We start from the raw sequence: 16186 nt of genomic DNA on the forward strand, positions 1-16186 counted from the left end.
AAGATTTAATCAAATTGGAAAAGCCAGTATTGACTATCTTTGGAGATATTTAAAGTGAGAGGATAACCCCCAAAAATAAAAGCCTTGAAAGAAGGAGAGAAAATTGATTATTTTTAATTTTCCAAATTACAAAAATAAGATAAGTGTACAGTAGTTGGATTCTTTTTAACTGGCTATTGCAGAACTATAGGCATTTCTTAATTTCCCCATATCTATATTGCTTTTCTTAAATCTAAAGAGAAAAGGATGAATAGATTTATCAACTTCTAGGGAAAATGCAAAGAAGCAGATATAACAAAAAGCAGTTATAATAATAAGATGAATAAAAGCCAACTCTATTGACAGTTATGATCTTATCGCACTGAATATTTAATGAGCAACTTCAAGGCACGCAAGCTTTCTAACATTATAATTTTTCTTTTTGTATATCTGAACCCCAGTGAAGGCCTCTTTTCTCAAGTACCGCACTGATGGGTAAGAGAGTCTTCAAACCTCCTTCCCCACGCTCTACCATGTATTTAAAGAGCGCTTAAAAGAAGACTAACCACAACAGATGAGTTATTTCCTAAAGTGCACTATTTATTGCGCCAACTGCTGTGCTCCGTGTGTTTGAATGGGGATTTCTGCTGGAGGGGGAAGGGGGGTGCCTGGTGCCTGTCTCCCTCACTCTGGGCACGGCTCGCTTCTTGATGTTCTGGGGCTCCCAGTGGAGACTCACAGTCATGCAGGAAAGACTGCGGTGGGAGAAAGACCACGACTGCTCAATACTCCCTGCCTTGGAAAACAAACTCCGCTCTGCTTCCAAAAATGAATCCTTTTTGCAGATCCCCAAACCTCCCATATCCAAACAACGCTGTGGCTTGCACTGTGCTCTCCCACCACACTCACACAAACATACGTCACCCCAGTGATGATGACTTCTACTTGGACGTGAAGCCACTGTTGCACTGCTAACCGAAAAAACACAGCTTGTGATGATGGACAGCATCTCATCCCACCGGTTCCCTATCGTCCCCTCTCTTCATAAATGCCACACTGTTTGCCTTACATGACCTGAGAGGGACCACAGATTTTGTTCTTCAAGCACTATTTCAGAGTCCTACTTTACAAAGGCAAATTCTTTAGCAGAGAGTAATGCAAAGGAGTGGAAATATTTATCATTAAAAAAAGGATAGACAGCAGGAACCATTCCCTGAGATGCAGCAGGAGGAGGGCCTGTTCCTGACTACGTATCACTACCCATCGCCTATATATTATATATATAAAACTGTGTGTGATCGGGCACCAAACACTCAAGGAGCAGCCAGTAGGCAACGTGATTATATTTTTCAGGCTTAGATATGCAGAGAAGTACGTTTTACTATCACACAGCATATGATACTAAAAAATTGGCACTTGTGTGGCTTCAGCATTAAAACGTCTGCACAGCTTTTAAAGACTCCTACAGTGCCTATTTCTTTATAAATTTAAGCAGGATCACAGAGAGATTTGTTTGGCCTTTTTCACTTTAAGAGGTATGTGTTCCAAATCGCTTCCCCCACATTTTCTCTAAATATTAAAATCTGACATTATTTCACTGTAAAAGCCTGCCCATTTTTCTGCAAACACAAACAGTTTAGACAAGCACTTTTAATGGCTATTTTATTTTCCTTTTTGAGAGGTACTGGATTATTACTGACTTTCGCAGTAAAAAAACAATGTGCCCCCATTAACTAGTAAAGCATACACATTAAATCTTTAATTGCTATTTTGGTAAAGAAGCTAACATGCATTATTGAGGATTTCGTACCTTCAGCTTTGCCTTTCTTTCCCGAAGCTCCCTGCCACTGTATTAAGCGCAAGAGCAGACTAAACGTGCCACCTGGAAACATTTCTCTCCTGAACAAGGTCACATTTGGACTAGATGGATTTTCACTTTTGCCACACCTGAACAGGCACAAGTGAATGATGGACAAGAAAAATCTTTGAGTGTCCGCATTTGTCTTGGGACTCCTGTTAGCTCCCCACAGCATGAATGCCACCACACTTACTCAATGGCTCAGGTAAGCTTCTTCCTTCTTTTAAGCTCCCTTTGCCTCAAAGAAACCTAAAGTTTTTCTAAGATGCAACATTCACTTTATCTCTGAGGCCCAAAGAGGACAGTGCTCCCTGAAGAGTAAAAATCAAAAATGTATCCATGCAAAACCAGAACAGCTAAGTCTTTGGTCCGCTTTGTTTTCAGTAACATTTTAACATCAATGTACAAATGGAGGGTGGAAATAAAACAAAATCTTCAAGGCAGTGGGAAAAAGTATTCCTGGCTCCACTCTTAATTTGACCATGAAAACAACAATATTCAAAACATCTGCAGGAGTCCACAGGACAGGCTGCCAAAGCGCAAACCCCTGCCAGACAATGGCATTCACGTCATGACTCCAGTGAGAAGTTTCATCTCTGGATAAAGCATTTTAGATGCAGCTTATGGGCAACAGCTACCACCGTGGCTTATCTGAATCTACCTCCTCGATATCCCTTTAGCTGGAGAAAGGAGATGGAACTCCAAAGGGCAGAGGGAAAAGGCCAGATGTTTCACCAGTCTCTAGCAACTCTGTGTTACAAAGACCTATTTCAGAGAGATTTACCTTCAGGAGGAGTTTCTCAAGAGGTCGAGCATAGAAATGAAGCTGCTTTGTGCTGTGCCCAACCAGCAAAGTGAATGAGATCTCCGCCTTTCTGTAGGTGACCCCTACAAGACATATGCGCTCCAGTCACAAGCATCTATCAGACAGCACCAGGAACATACACACCGAACTGGATACACATCAAAACATGCTGAACTCCTATGATTATGGCTTATTTTTAGGAAAAATGTGACCTCAGCGAGTTGTAAACATCAGGTATGGACTTCTTATGTTTGGTTATTTGAACACGGCATCTCCCTACATATTCATTTACTCTCTTGGAGAAGCAAGCTAGAGTGGAGAACTAAGAGGATCACCTTTATCCTTATATTAAATCCCCTTTCCGAAACACAACATTGCACAAGACGGAACGTGCCAGAGTCTTTCACAGGTCTCTCTTTCCTGCCTCACTCCTGGCACCACAGCCAAGACTTTCTGAAGAAAAGCAGAGAGGAATTAACAATTAAAGACTAATAAAAACTGTTTCCAAAACACTCACCACAGCACCCTGCATTTCAGAGGAACAGCACCATACATCTTTGTACCGTCACAAGGAGGCAGCAAATACCCACAAAAGCTATACAATCACCAAGGAAATATCTTTTCCCCCTTGCACTACCTCCCCCTTGGCAGCACTCGGGGAGGAATAAAAGGCAGAGCTCCTGCTGGCTGGGCTGCAGTCCATCACATGCTGGAAAAGCCCCGGAGGTAGAGTGAAGTCAAGATCTGTCTGCTGGGTTTACTCAGCCTAAACCATCCTGAAATAAGTTAAACAGACCTGTCTTCACATCGGTAGCTTTAAAGATGACTTTTTTTCCCTACCTTCTCTTGGAAAGCAACTGTGTAAATATGGAAGCAGCGGAAAGAAACAGCTGCGTGGAACGAGAGCCGTGTTGGAAAATGATTTGGAGTCAAAGACTAGGGTTGGCAGAGTCCTAGTCAAATGCCGCGCTCTGCCCTGCTTTCTCCTGAACAGCCTCAGCGATCTTCTCTGCCAGCTACAAATATCCACACATTTCCAAATGGCTTTAAAAATAAACCTTTGCTGCAGTACTTGCTTAACGTTCTCCTTCTGTTTCTTTCTCCTCCAAAAAGAATAGCCTACCAAAAAAGCCTCCTTCATCTCTGAAATCCAGTGTTCACTCAAGTCTTCTCTCTATGCCTCCTCCCATCTCAAACACTTTTGTACCTTTTCTCCTCATTCATATCTCTGAAAAGAAGGTAAAGGGGACAGAAACGTTCTTGGACTTGTAACATCCCAGCACAGTCTGTACTCAGTCCTGCAAATGTCACATACAGGTGAAGCAGCTCATCCAGTAGCTGCACCTGAACTATCAGCTGTTGGATTCCCATTTTTCTAAGGCCAGTGATGAGTCCAGTTAGAGAGCAGTTCAATTTTTGCAACAGAAAAAGAGGAAACCAGAAAACCCATATGTAAAACCAGACTGGAAGGAAAAAGAGCAATCTAGAGACATCAAACACCCCTGGAGACTTTTCATCCCAGGGGAAACTGGAACATGACTCCTCATTTGGGTCATGTTCTACCAAATGCAGCTTTCGTTGGCCTATACAAGTTACAAAAGTTTATGCTTATGCAGTATATATATTGTAATACAGGGAGATACTATATTTACATTTTATGGACAATATTCTATTTGATACATAGCTTAAGTAATTCTTAATTATTTATTAGATTATTTAAGTACAATAAATGAGCAACATGGTTATAAGTAATCTCCCCTCAGTTAGCCTCAACACATGATTAATTGTTAGTTGATAAGCCTTTGGTGCTCTTTATACTACAGGGTATTCCCACCGTGACACAAAAATCTGAACTTAAAACACCCTGACCGGTTTTATTCTGTACTCTAAGCTCTTCTTCATAGCAGAGAGGATATTCTCTCCACTCCAGGTATCCTTAAAGCTCTTCAAACAAGTACACTTTCATTTCTAAATGGCTGGAAAACTTCATCAGCACTTTGATATGATGCATTCTCACGAGGAAAGAAGAAAATCCATCTGGTATATTACAGCCCAATTATTTAACTTTCCTACAATGTTTATCAACCTCAGAACCGCTAGTAAAAAATGGCAGTTCTAAATGCCAAAATATACAGCAGCTTCAATTCTAACATGCTTTAACATATAGAGGTCACTTAATAATTTCAGGAAGCACTGCAATGATTGCTAGAAACACATCCCAAATTATTGTGATGAATTGGAAGCTACTGAAGTGCTATTTAAATGTAAATTTTAATAGGCTGAAGAGTTATAGGACACATTTTTAAGTACTTGATGCATTAAACCTCGAAATAATTGGAACGAATATACAGTGCAGAAGGAGTGCGCATGGTTTGCACAGTTGGCCTTTGCCAAACACCTATCTGCAGCCAATAGCACACCAACAGATCTGATCCGCAGATTAATGAACTTAGCTTTCTGCTGAAGATGGTACCAAGGTTTAACAACCCACAACCCACCTTATTTGAAGCAGGTGGTACTCTTTTTCTTTTGTGCCCATTTTAAAAATCTACTTATTTGCTAGCACAACCAATCCGATGCCCTGTAAATCGTGGCAGCTTCCATAAACACAAAATCAGTCTAACTAGGGGTTTGAGGTCCTTTGGGAAAGCAGGTATTAATATATTTGTCTGGTTGGTTGTTTGCTTGTTTGGAGGTTTTTGGTTTTTTGTTTTTGTTTTACTTTCTAGGGTTCCGATTTGCAAGTCCTTCTCTGCTAAGGGCATAACATCAAATAAAGAGAAAAAGTCATCTTGCAGATCTAGAAGATGGTTTTTCATGTATTTAATTTAAGCTCCATGGGACACACGATGAAACCGGAATGGAAATCAGTGTTATTTTGACCTGCATTTTGAAGGCTTTTCCCTCATAGTATTTTCAGGCATGAGCAGAAGCTACTCTGAAGGCAGGGACATCTGAGCAGGCTGTAGATACAAGTGGACGGGGGACAAAGCATGGTGTTGGCCCTGTAGATTCCTTCCATTCTCTTCTCTTCTGTAGTCTCTGCACTAACCTGGTCATCTTGTCAACTCAATTCATAAGAAATACTCAAATAATTACAATCGGTGATCTGTGGAGAGCTGTGTGGCTCACCCTAAAGTGGACACCTATGTCTGGTAACTGAACTGCTCTCTGGTGTCCATAACATGAACTGACTAGAAGAGCTTCAACACAACACACACAGAAACCTAAATTAAGGTGTCAAAGCTATAAACGAAATCACGCTCAATAAAGGTTTAAAAAAAGGTTTAAAAACCTGAAGTGCTTATATCTCACACCCCAAACCACTATGTTGTCACAGGAGACTTTAGAGGCCAAAAGCATAAATGGGCACAGATAATGATGGGACTAATTAATGGAGAAGAGACCAAATGGCCTCATTGCTCTGGTCCACACATGACCATTCTGGTGGACAAAGTAAAGAGTGATGAGAACAACACGGAAAGAAGGAAGTCATGAATGCTGAACTGTTAATTTCTAACAAGATGAAGTTTTGTAAAGATATACTCAATGTCTTCCTTTTCATAAAAAAGCGATACAGATTGTATTTTAGGCACTTATTTAGTAACGCCATTTCTGCTGCAGTAAGAAATTATTTAATAAGCAAAAAGAGTAAATAAAATATCTGCAGCACAACTCCAGATTTTAATTATTGCAACAGGCCATTCCCACTTCTTGAAAACACTGGGCAAATGTCTACAGCCAATATACAGCACATTAAACAATATACAGTACATTAAACCCTCTGCCTGACTCTTGTATGGAGACAAATACTGCTCCCTCTGAAGTTTTTTCTGAGGAATCAGGCAGGGTCCAAAGTGGCAATGCTCATGTCATTGCAGCCAACTGCGGAACAAACCAGGCCAACCAGAGCAGCAACAAATGTTCCTTCGCTGCCTCCCAGGATGTGAACCAGAAGACCAACGACCAACCATCTCGAGTGTATGTACACCAATGCACACAGCCTGGGGAACAAAGAGGAGGAACTGGAGCTCTGTGCCCAGTCAGAAAGTTATGATATCATAGGAATAACTGAAACATGGTGGGACAACTCACATGACTGGAGGATCACAACAGATGACTATAGGCTGTTTCATGAAGACAGGCAGGGAAGAAGAGAAGGAGAAGTCACTCTATGTTAAGAAGAAGCTTGAATATATAGCAGACAACTACAGCGATTGTGGAAGCCCTATCGAATGCCTCTAGGTCAAAATCAGAGGCGTTGTCTCTAAGGCAGATCCTACAGTAGGCATCTGCTACCAACCTCCAAACTAAGATGATAAGACCAACGAATCAATATTTGGGTTACTTAAGCAAGCTTTGTGTCAACAGAACCTGGTTCTTGCAGGTGACTTCAACTACCCAGACATTTGTTGGAAGAACAATACAGCAGCTCACATGTCATCCATCAAGTTCCTGGAATGTGTAGAGGACTGCTTCCTCATACAAATGTTAAATGTGCCAACCACGTGTGAGGCACTGCTGGGCTTGCTACTCACAAACCACAAAAACCTGCTTTGTAATATCTTGGTTAGTGATAGACTTGGCTGCAGCGATCACAATATTGTGGAGTTTGCGATCCTTCTGAGCACGCTCACAGTTAGTACTAAGACAAAGGTTTTAGATTTTAGAGAAGTAAACTTCAGCTCGCTCAGAGCTCAGGTGGGAGGGATTCCATGGGAAGCTTCCATGGAGGATAAAGGAGTTCGCGAGTGCTGGGAGTTTTTCAAGAACACTCTTCTGGAAGCACAAAGCCAGTTCATCCCCTTTAAAGGTAAGGAAAGCGTGCAGAGCAAAAGACCCCCTTGGCTTAACTGCAAGCTTCTGAGTCTGCTCAAATCCAAGAGAGAAGTGTACCAGAAATGGAAATATGGATGAATACCTGTTAAGAACTACAACGGTATGGCCAGGGTGGGTAGAGATGCTGTTAGAAAAGCAAAAGCTCAGCTCGAATTGAAATTGGCCAGAGATGTCAAAAACTACAAGAAAGTGTTCTTCAGGTACTTAAACAACAAGCAGAAACAGAAGGAAAATATTGGCCCGCTGTTAAACAGGAGAAGTGAATTAGTCCCCAACAATGCTGAAAGGGCAAAGGTTCTCAATACTTTCTTCACCTCTGTCTTTACTAGCACTGTTGGGCCCCAGGCCTTGGGAACAAAAACCCACGTTGATGCAAACACAGACCCACCACCAGTGAAGGAAGAGCTGGTATGAACTATTACAGGAGCTTGACCCCTACAAATCAATGGGCCCTGATGTTATCCACCCAAGGGTGTTCAGAGAGCTGGCTGACATCCTTTTAAGGCTGCTCTCCATCATCTTTGAGAAGTGGTGGAGATTGGGAGACATCCCAGAAGACTGGAAGAAGTCTAACATCACCCTCATCTACAAGAAGGGCTTAAAGGAGGATCCAGGAAATTATAGGTCCATTAGTCTTACTTCAGTCCCTGGGAAAGTTATGGAATGAATCCCCCTGGGGGCTATCACAAAGCTCATGATTGGGAAAAGCCAGCACAGATTCACCAAGGGCAGTGCAGCTTTGCAGCTCTGTGAAAAGAGACCTGGAGGTCCTGGTGGACAACAACCTCAATATGAGTGAACAGTGTGCTGCTGTGGCAAAGAAAGCCAACAGGATGCTGGGTTGCATTGACCAAGGCATCACCAGCAGACATGAAGTCTTTATCCCACTCTACTCAACACATTCCAGGTCACACCTGGAATACTGTGTTCAGTTTTGGTTCCCACTATACACAAAAGACGTGGACAAGCTGGAGAGGGTCCAGACGTACCACCAAGATGATCAAAAGACTGAGACACCTGCCCTATGAGGAAAGGCTGAGAGAACTGGGTTTGTTCAGCCTTGAGAAAAGAAGGCTTAGGGGAGACTTTCATGTTCCAGTATTTAAACGGTGGCTACAAAGAAGATGGAGACTCCCTTTTTACAAGAAGTCACATGGAAAAGATGAGAAGTAATGGGCACAGGTTACTCCTGGGGAGATTCTGATTGGACACAAGAGGAAAATTTTTCACAATGAGAACAATCAGCCATTGGAATAATCTCCCCAGGGAAGCAGTGGATTCCCCATCATTGGACAGTTTAAAATCCAGTTGGACAGGGTGCTGGGCCATCTTGTCTGGACTGTGCTTGTGCCAAGAAAGGTTGGACCAGATGCTCTTTGAGGTCCCTTCCAACCTGGTATTCTATGACTGAATTATTTGCAACAAAGTAAAATTACACTATTTGATACGCAGACCTTAGTAGAGGCACACGGGGTTTCACATGCCACCATGAAAACAGAAAACTTGCAACTTCTGTTCCATTCTTGAAATACACCCATTTCTCTAATAATCATTGTAAGACTACTATGGGACAATAGAGAGTCAGTGCTGAACACCCCTAGAAGGATGCTTCAAGGGCAGATATGAAAGATGAGACATACATCAGCTAACGAATGGGGTGAACTGTGCACATGAAGACACAGAACAGAAATGCAGTAGAAGACATCAGAGGTCTATGGCAAATCAATGTAAGAAAGCATAGGATGAGATCACAGAAAAGAAACAGAAAAGTTTGGGTTCGAAGGGACCTTTAAGGGTCATCTAGTCCAACTCCCCTGCAGTGAGAAGGGACATCTTCAACTAGATCAGTTTGCTCTGAGGCCCATCCAACCTGACCTTGAATGTTTCAAAGGATTGGACATCCACCACCTCTCCGGGCAACCTGTGCCAGTGTTTCACCGCCCTCCTTGTAAAAACTTCTTCCTTCTATCTAGTTGGAATCTACCCTCTTTTAGTTTAAAACCATTACCGCTTGTCCTATCATAACAGGCCCTACTAAAAACTCTGTCCCTTATCTTTCTTACAAGTGCCCTTTAAGTATTGAAAGGCTGTAATAAGATCTCCCCAGAGCCTTTGCTTCTCCAGGCTGAGAGTGATTATATTTAGCAGAACCTCAGATAAAAATCGTTTATACCCACTCACACTCTCACACCCACAAACGCCAAATGTATTGGCCAGCTAGTGTGGCCAACATCACTTGTGTCCCACACAGAGGACAAGGGATACTGGCTGTCAGGTCCTCGCCACATCTCCTGGTTTCTTTCCTGGAGACAACAAACGTGGTTTATAGGGCTTATAGGTCTTTTATACCATGTAGAGCTTAACAGCTTCTTTGGCTGGACCCTTTGGCTTCAGTTTTGTTCACTTCAGACTTCAGATCTTTTAGGCAAGTCTGTTGGTCAAAACCTCCATCTCCTCATTTTGAGTTTCTTAGGGCTGCTACACTAGGAAACGGAATGGCAGCAGTGATGTGCTGTGACCTTGCTGACAACCTCCTAGTTTTGGAGCAAGAGGTCTCCTCCTGTCAAGTTTCAGGGTTACCAGCATGATCCTTGACTGCTTTGCAGCCAACTGTGCAACCAGTTAGAATAGAATAGAAACCATGCTTCCAACCCTCGTTCTGCTGTTTCTTCTGCTGCTTACACATCCTTATTGCATTCAAACCATTCTTAATAATCCTTTTATAGATCTCTACAGAGATCTGGCCAATAAAGCAGAGAAGCACACAAGAAACACAGACGCACCTTTTTTTTTTTTAAATAAAAAGAAGAAAAAGGATCATTGGTGAGCAATGTGAGTTTAGAAGGGCAAAGATTCGAAATAATAAATATTTTCACATCTTCTGTTTGCAAAAGTACACTGGTGAGAAATACATATCAGGTGTGGTGGCATACAGAGATTTTTTGGAAGACAAGGAAGCACAGGTACTAATAAAAATATTTACTGCAGACTGTCAAAATAGCTCAAACTATCTGCTGAAAGACAATAGTAAGATTTGTAAATTAAAGAGCTGTATTATGAAAAGCAGAAGAGGAAACAGAAAAAACAGTGCTTGCAATTCATTTAGCTTTGCAAAAGTTAACAACGGTTAGAATATAATTCCTCCTGTGGCTCCAATTATAATGCAATATTAAAGAGCCCATAAATTCACTGTTCTACCCAACCTTTATCCACTGACATTTTCTTAACTTAAAATGTTAACGTGTTGCAAAATAAAATAACGGTAACATACAGCCACACACCTGACTTTATGCTGAACACCGACTGCAGAAGGAACTCCAAGAGTTTAACAGCGCCTCTAAATGTGAGGCACACCCCCTCTCACCCACAGTAGCCCAGCTCTTAAATGAAATGGAAATCAAATCCAGCAGCCACATTTCGTCCTGCTCCACACTGCCTGATGATGTCTAAATGCACGGCCAGGTTCCTGGCTTCTCTGGAATTGTGTGTGCCTCACAGCATCAGTCCAGCCAGTGCCTGTGATAGTCCATAAATTAAGCAGCACTGGAGTCTGGTAATCCAGCTTGCAGTCCAGTGCCCATTGGAGGGACTGACTTGACCTAAATCATCAAAAATGTCAGCAATGAAACTAAGAATCTAAACCCCCTCCCGCTTCCCTGTATGGTTCCCAACGCAGCTCAAGGTACAGCTATTTCTTCCAGTAGCACAGCAGAAGAACATGTTTAGGATGGGGTTACAACAAAGTGGAAAGGGTGGCTTCTAGAAGATGGAAACAGGCTGCAACATCACCAGCACAGAAAAATTTCCAAAATTACCCGCAGAATGGCAAAATGAAGCAAGATCCTTGAGCATGATAACAGAAAGTCATTCTAAACATCCACTTTCCAGAAAAAAGTCTTTTTGTGTCCTTTACACTCAAAGAATTGAGACATATCTCAGTTTTTGAGTTAGAGGTGGCCTGTATCTCAAAGGTGGTTATACCAACTGTCTTTAGGCTTTGTAGAAAGTATTTTCATTGCCTCTACTTAGTGTGCAAATTTTCAGCCAACTCCATCTCATTAACGTCACAGGGAGCTATCAGATATTACTTATTTATGGTCTAACTTGGATTCAACTGTAATTACGAAATGCACCCTACAGCATTAAAAATGCAAGTATTTCAATAGTTTCCCCTACTAACAGAAGAGATGAATCATGCTGTTCTAATATGCTGGTTATTTAGCCAGTTATAGTGACTGTAAAATAAAATACTGGGAGAGCAACTTCGCAGTAGTTAAAGAATCGAAGAATTTTTAATGCATTATAAATGCTTGGTTGGAAAACACCAATAAACTGTCTTCTCCCAAATACACACATTCTTATTCCTCTGGCATGTTAGGATGTTAAATAATATTACAACATTAGTTCTCAAGATGATCCATGTGATAGCAGCGAGGGAGGAAAGGAAAAATCACTGTTGACTATCTTCAATCTACCTAACTTTTGGACAAGTATTTTCAGTTGCATGTGCTCATTGAGATATATAATGCACATGCCTTCTGCTTCAAAGTGTGATTCTCTTCCAAAAATGGAACTGGAAGAATCACTCATATTGAACAGTTTCAGACTCTCAGATGCAGATGGATCTGGGCCTGTAAAGAACAAATGGGCAGTTTTCAAAGTGCGGATCCATCTTGCACCACTAAAAAGGCACTACGGAACCAACCACTTCCCTGTTCCTTCTCCATACAAGTAATTACCTCGCCACAGGGAAGACATTGACTGTGATGGATTCAGAAGAAAAAATGCTTAAGTCTGACCCAGGAGTAAACACTTACTCCGTATCAATGGAAGCAAGGTGGTGGTTCAAGCCTGGCGTTTATCTGGGATTGTATTAAAGCACACTCCAGTCTGTAAAAGCTACATACTAAAAAAAAAAATTGATATAAATCACTTGTCTGAAGGACCCATCTGGTGCTCCTTGCTTTTAATTAAATTTAGCATAGAATTTAAAGCAAGATATTATTCCCACTGCTCATTTTAAAATGGCCATAATATTGCTTACATTAAAACAGGTTGTAAGATCTGGAGTACTGTTTGCTCCGTGTATATCCCTCCTGAGGGAGATCACCTCATTGATCAAGTACTGGTTTATATTTATGCAGTATTAACAGTTCCTAAAATAGAGGCTAACACATTAGATTTTGAAACTTAAAAAGATGGCCTGCTACTTAACTTCTTTGTTAGGACTTTACTTTTCTGGAGAATGGAAGAGGAAACAAGTACTGAAATTGCTCCTGTTCTTTCCAACTCTTAAGGAACCACCAGTTTGCTTCCTACTAAGAAATGAACTTTACCAAGCAGTTCACGAACAACAGAAGCGTATTTGGCTTCAGTTGTGTTGAAACGTATGTTTCTATTTAACCTGACATATTTTCAGAGTTCAGTTTACAATCAAAAGCTGCTACCTAAAGAGTCTGAAATTAGTCCACGCTTAACTTGTCGCAAAATCACTTCCTTAATTTATGATTTGTGTCTGACAATGGGTGAATATCTGCAATTTCTGCAAGTCATACGTTATTTGTATGATGTGGTAACTCAAAAGAGGTCTTCAATGCCATTTGAAAAGTAACTCCTCCATTTCAAAAAGCCTTCCTTCCCACCAACCTCCCTTCCCCTGCGTGCACAGAACAAGATGCATTTGCAAAGATGGGCATAAAAATTTCTTAACATATTTCCTAATTAAATTTCCATTTTCTAGGCTGTGATGCAAGCAGAATGTTTAAAAAAACCCAACACATCAAACCCCCAAACACTCTGCTGAAAAACAAAACCCAAACATCTTTCCTAAACAAGAAACACTTAGCTGTCTTAAATTAAAAGTACCTGAAAAATGTCACAAAGAACTGTACCAGGTCCATAAAGTTGCTGTGTTGTGAGAATGCAATCTGCAAAAGAAAAGCAAATGCTTTCTATTACTTACTAAAAAGAAAATTCCTATTTAAGATGCAGTGCTGCTGGGATCAAAAAATTAAATTCAATACTTCTTAATACTTAAGTCAATTAACATTTTTAAACATCTTTGAAAAAGCACAGAAATATTCTGAGGGAAAAGAAAACAAACTATAACTTCACATTATTTTGAAATCACATATCTAAAAAAATGAATTTAAAAAGTAACATCTCTCCCAACAATGTTCAAGGAATCGTCTTCAGTGCACATTATCTACCTTGGAGAAAACACTAGTTCAAAAAGTTAGAACACAGAAGTTTCACAGAGCTAAAAATAGAGCATCTTTAATTACTGTATGTACGGCAACCCAAAGAACAACATTTAAAAGTTGTAAAATGCATGCTCCTATTCAAACAATATTCATACATCAAAATCTCCTTGAATAAGTAACTTACACCAAGAGCAGCAAAAAGGCATGAAATACAGAAGATAATAGATACTGTAAAAACAGCTATGGCATTCATCTTAACTCACTTTCCTGCAATCCACTCAAAACTGGAAAGAAAAGTGAAAAACAACCGAGTATTTTGGACAAAAAACAGAGGGAAGAAGCGAACAGGAAATTGGGAGGTGGTTAGAGGCAAAAGGAAAGATTAGGGAGCCTGGTTAAAAATAACAAAGCGGAGGGGAGGCAAGCCAACAGAAAGGCAACTTCTGCAATATTAGGAATCAGAAGTGCTTTCCAGGTACCTCCTATTTCCTCTGACTATCAATCTCAGCACCACAACAGGATATTAACTCTTTCACAAAGTTACTGAATTTATTTCAAAACTAAAGTGAAATCTGCACTTACAAAAGTTTTCCACGGATATTAAATTCACTTAAGGCATCCTTTGTTGTTTTCTTTTTCCTGGACAAACTGCGTGTTATGGTACCATTAGCATAAATACAAATCTCTCCTCCCAGCAATAGTCACATTCCAAGAATCGTGAATATATGCAAAATGAGTTATTGCTTGGATTTCTGTTGCTCTAGAACACCTTCTATTATCATATTTACTTTAATTATCCATTGTAACTTGGTATAGAAGCTGACCAAAATATTTTTCTTATAAATATGTTGAAATGCTTTTAAGTTGAAAGCTCCTTTACAGTGTGTAACTTCTGTTTCGCTGGAAAGCTAACTCGAAACCTGCAGACCAGATGCTTATGACCTCAATATTACTGCCTACAAAAGACAAGAAAACACACAGTTTCTTGCTGAACTTTTCCTTATAAAGTAGTTCCCAATAGCTTTCTAATTAGAAAAAGAGAGTATCATTTTGCTTTTTATTTTAAAACTCGGTGCATGGTAACTGAGGTGTCTTTATATTTGCACAACTATTCCAGCATTGCTTTAAGGCAAAGAATTTTCTTACTAAAACTTACACATCCCAAAATACAAACACGTAACATATCCAGTATATAGAAATATAGTCTAAGAATAACTACGATGCTGACTGACTATAAAAGATGCATTTCAAAACAAAGACCTTATTATGTACCAACAGCTTATATTTAAAAATCCTTTTGTAGGAAAAAAAAATAATATTAAAAGCACAAAGAAATCATTAATGAGCCAGTCCTCTGCAGACGATAACTAGGACCAGTTTCTGTGATGAAAACAAAAGCTTGCTCCAATTAGAAGAAGAAACAAGCATCTGCTAATTTTAACAAAGGACAGATTCTATGGAAGATTATTGAGACTGCAAACTCATCTCTAAACCATGACCAGAGAAGGGCTTCTCAATTTTTGGTAATACAAGTGTAGGAAAGAAATAAAACAGAGAAGGAAAATTTGGGTTTGTTTCACACAGAAGCACTATAAATGCTTTACCAGTAGTGGTTCTTTTGCCTACCTGTTGGAGCTCTTCTCTTGCAAAGACCAACTGAGGATCTGTACCTCATACACAGATTAAGAAAAAAGCCTAGGTTGGTTTCTACAATTTACTTCTCACAAGCTGAACACACTTTATGCTATTAAACCTGACCAATCTGTGTCACAGGCAATTTAGTGTCATAATTGTTAATGGTTTGCTTACTTAGAGCTTAATTTCCCCTAATATAATCTGTTCCTAGGACTCAATTAATTCAGTTACATAGAGAGTTTGGTTAGAAATAGCTGTTACAAGAAGACTGTTCGTTCTGGATATAGGAAAAATATGGCACAAATTTCTTAGCGGTATGGATTTTTAATTAATTTTAAATGACAGTAGAAGATTCATTTATCTATTCTCAAAAAACTAATTCTGTACCAAAGGCACAAACAGTGTAACTGCAGGCAAACACCGCGTATCTCGCTCTGGGGATTGGGAGAGCCTCCTCCAGGTACTGAGCAGACAATCAGCCCAGCAGCCAAGTCAATTTGCCACTTTCAAAACACACGTGTCCTTTAAAGATGTTTTATACTATGTTCCTAGGAATAATGCAGTATCCTTAAGTAGTTAAGATCAAAACAGATCAGAAAATTAATTACGTTAATTCCAGAGAATATTATAAAGCTGGCGTTTATCTGATCTGAAAAGGCACCTGAAAAAGCACAGCAGCCTATCACGCTTTTTCTAATGTCACATCATTTGAAGTACCAAAAAAAACCCCGGCTGCTTTCCAGATGAACAAAAATAGTGGGCTGATAAAAATGTATAATTGAGAGCTTTACTTTCTTTATCATATGATTAGCATAAAATATTAAGCCAAGGAGAAAATTGGCTACCTCTAACTACCCAAAAACATCT

At 40.1% G+C, this 16186-nt stretch overlaps 1 protein-coding gene across 1 annotated transcript in view; it reads right to left on the reverse strand.

Moving 5' to 3' along the window:
- The window catches only part of ATRN (attractin), a 118868-nt gene that overhangs the window by 27811 nt on the left and 74871 nt on the right, over nt 1-16186 (reverse strand). The window contains exon 25 of the mRNA XM_009882542.1: nt 13347-13408. Coding sequence (XP_009880844.1) covers nt 13347-13408 — 62 coding nt within the window. The remainder of the gene's footprint in view (nt 1-13346; nt 13409-16186) is intronic.

The sequence above is a fragment of the Charadrius vociferus genome, unplaced genomic scaffold, assembly GCF_000708025.1.
Source record: "Charadrius vociferus isolate BGI_N301 unplaced genomic scaffold, ASM70802v2 scaffold213, whole genome shotgun sequence".
Lineage (NCBI taxonomy): Eukaryota > Metazoa > Chordata > Aves > Charadriiformes > Charadriidae > Charadrius > Charadrius vociferus.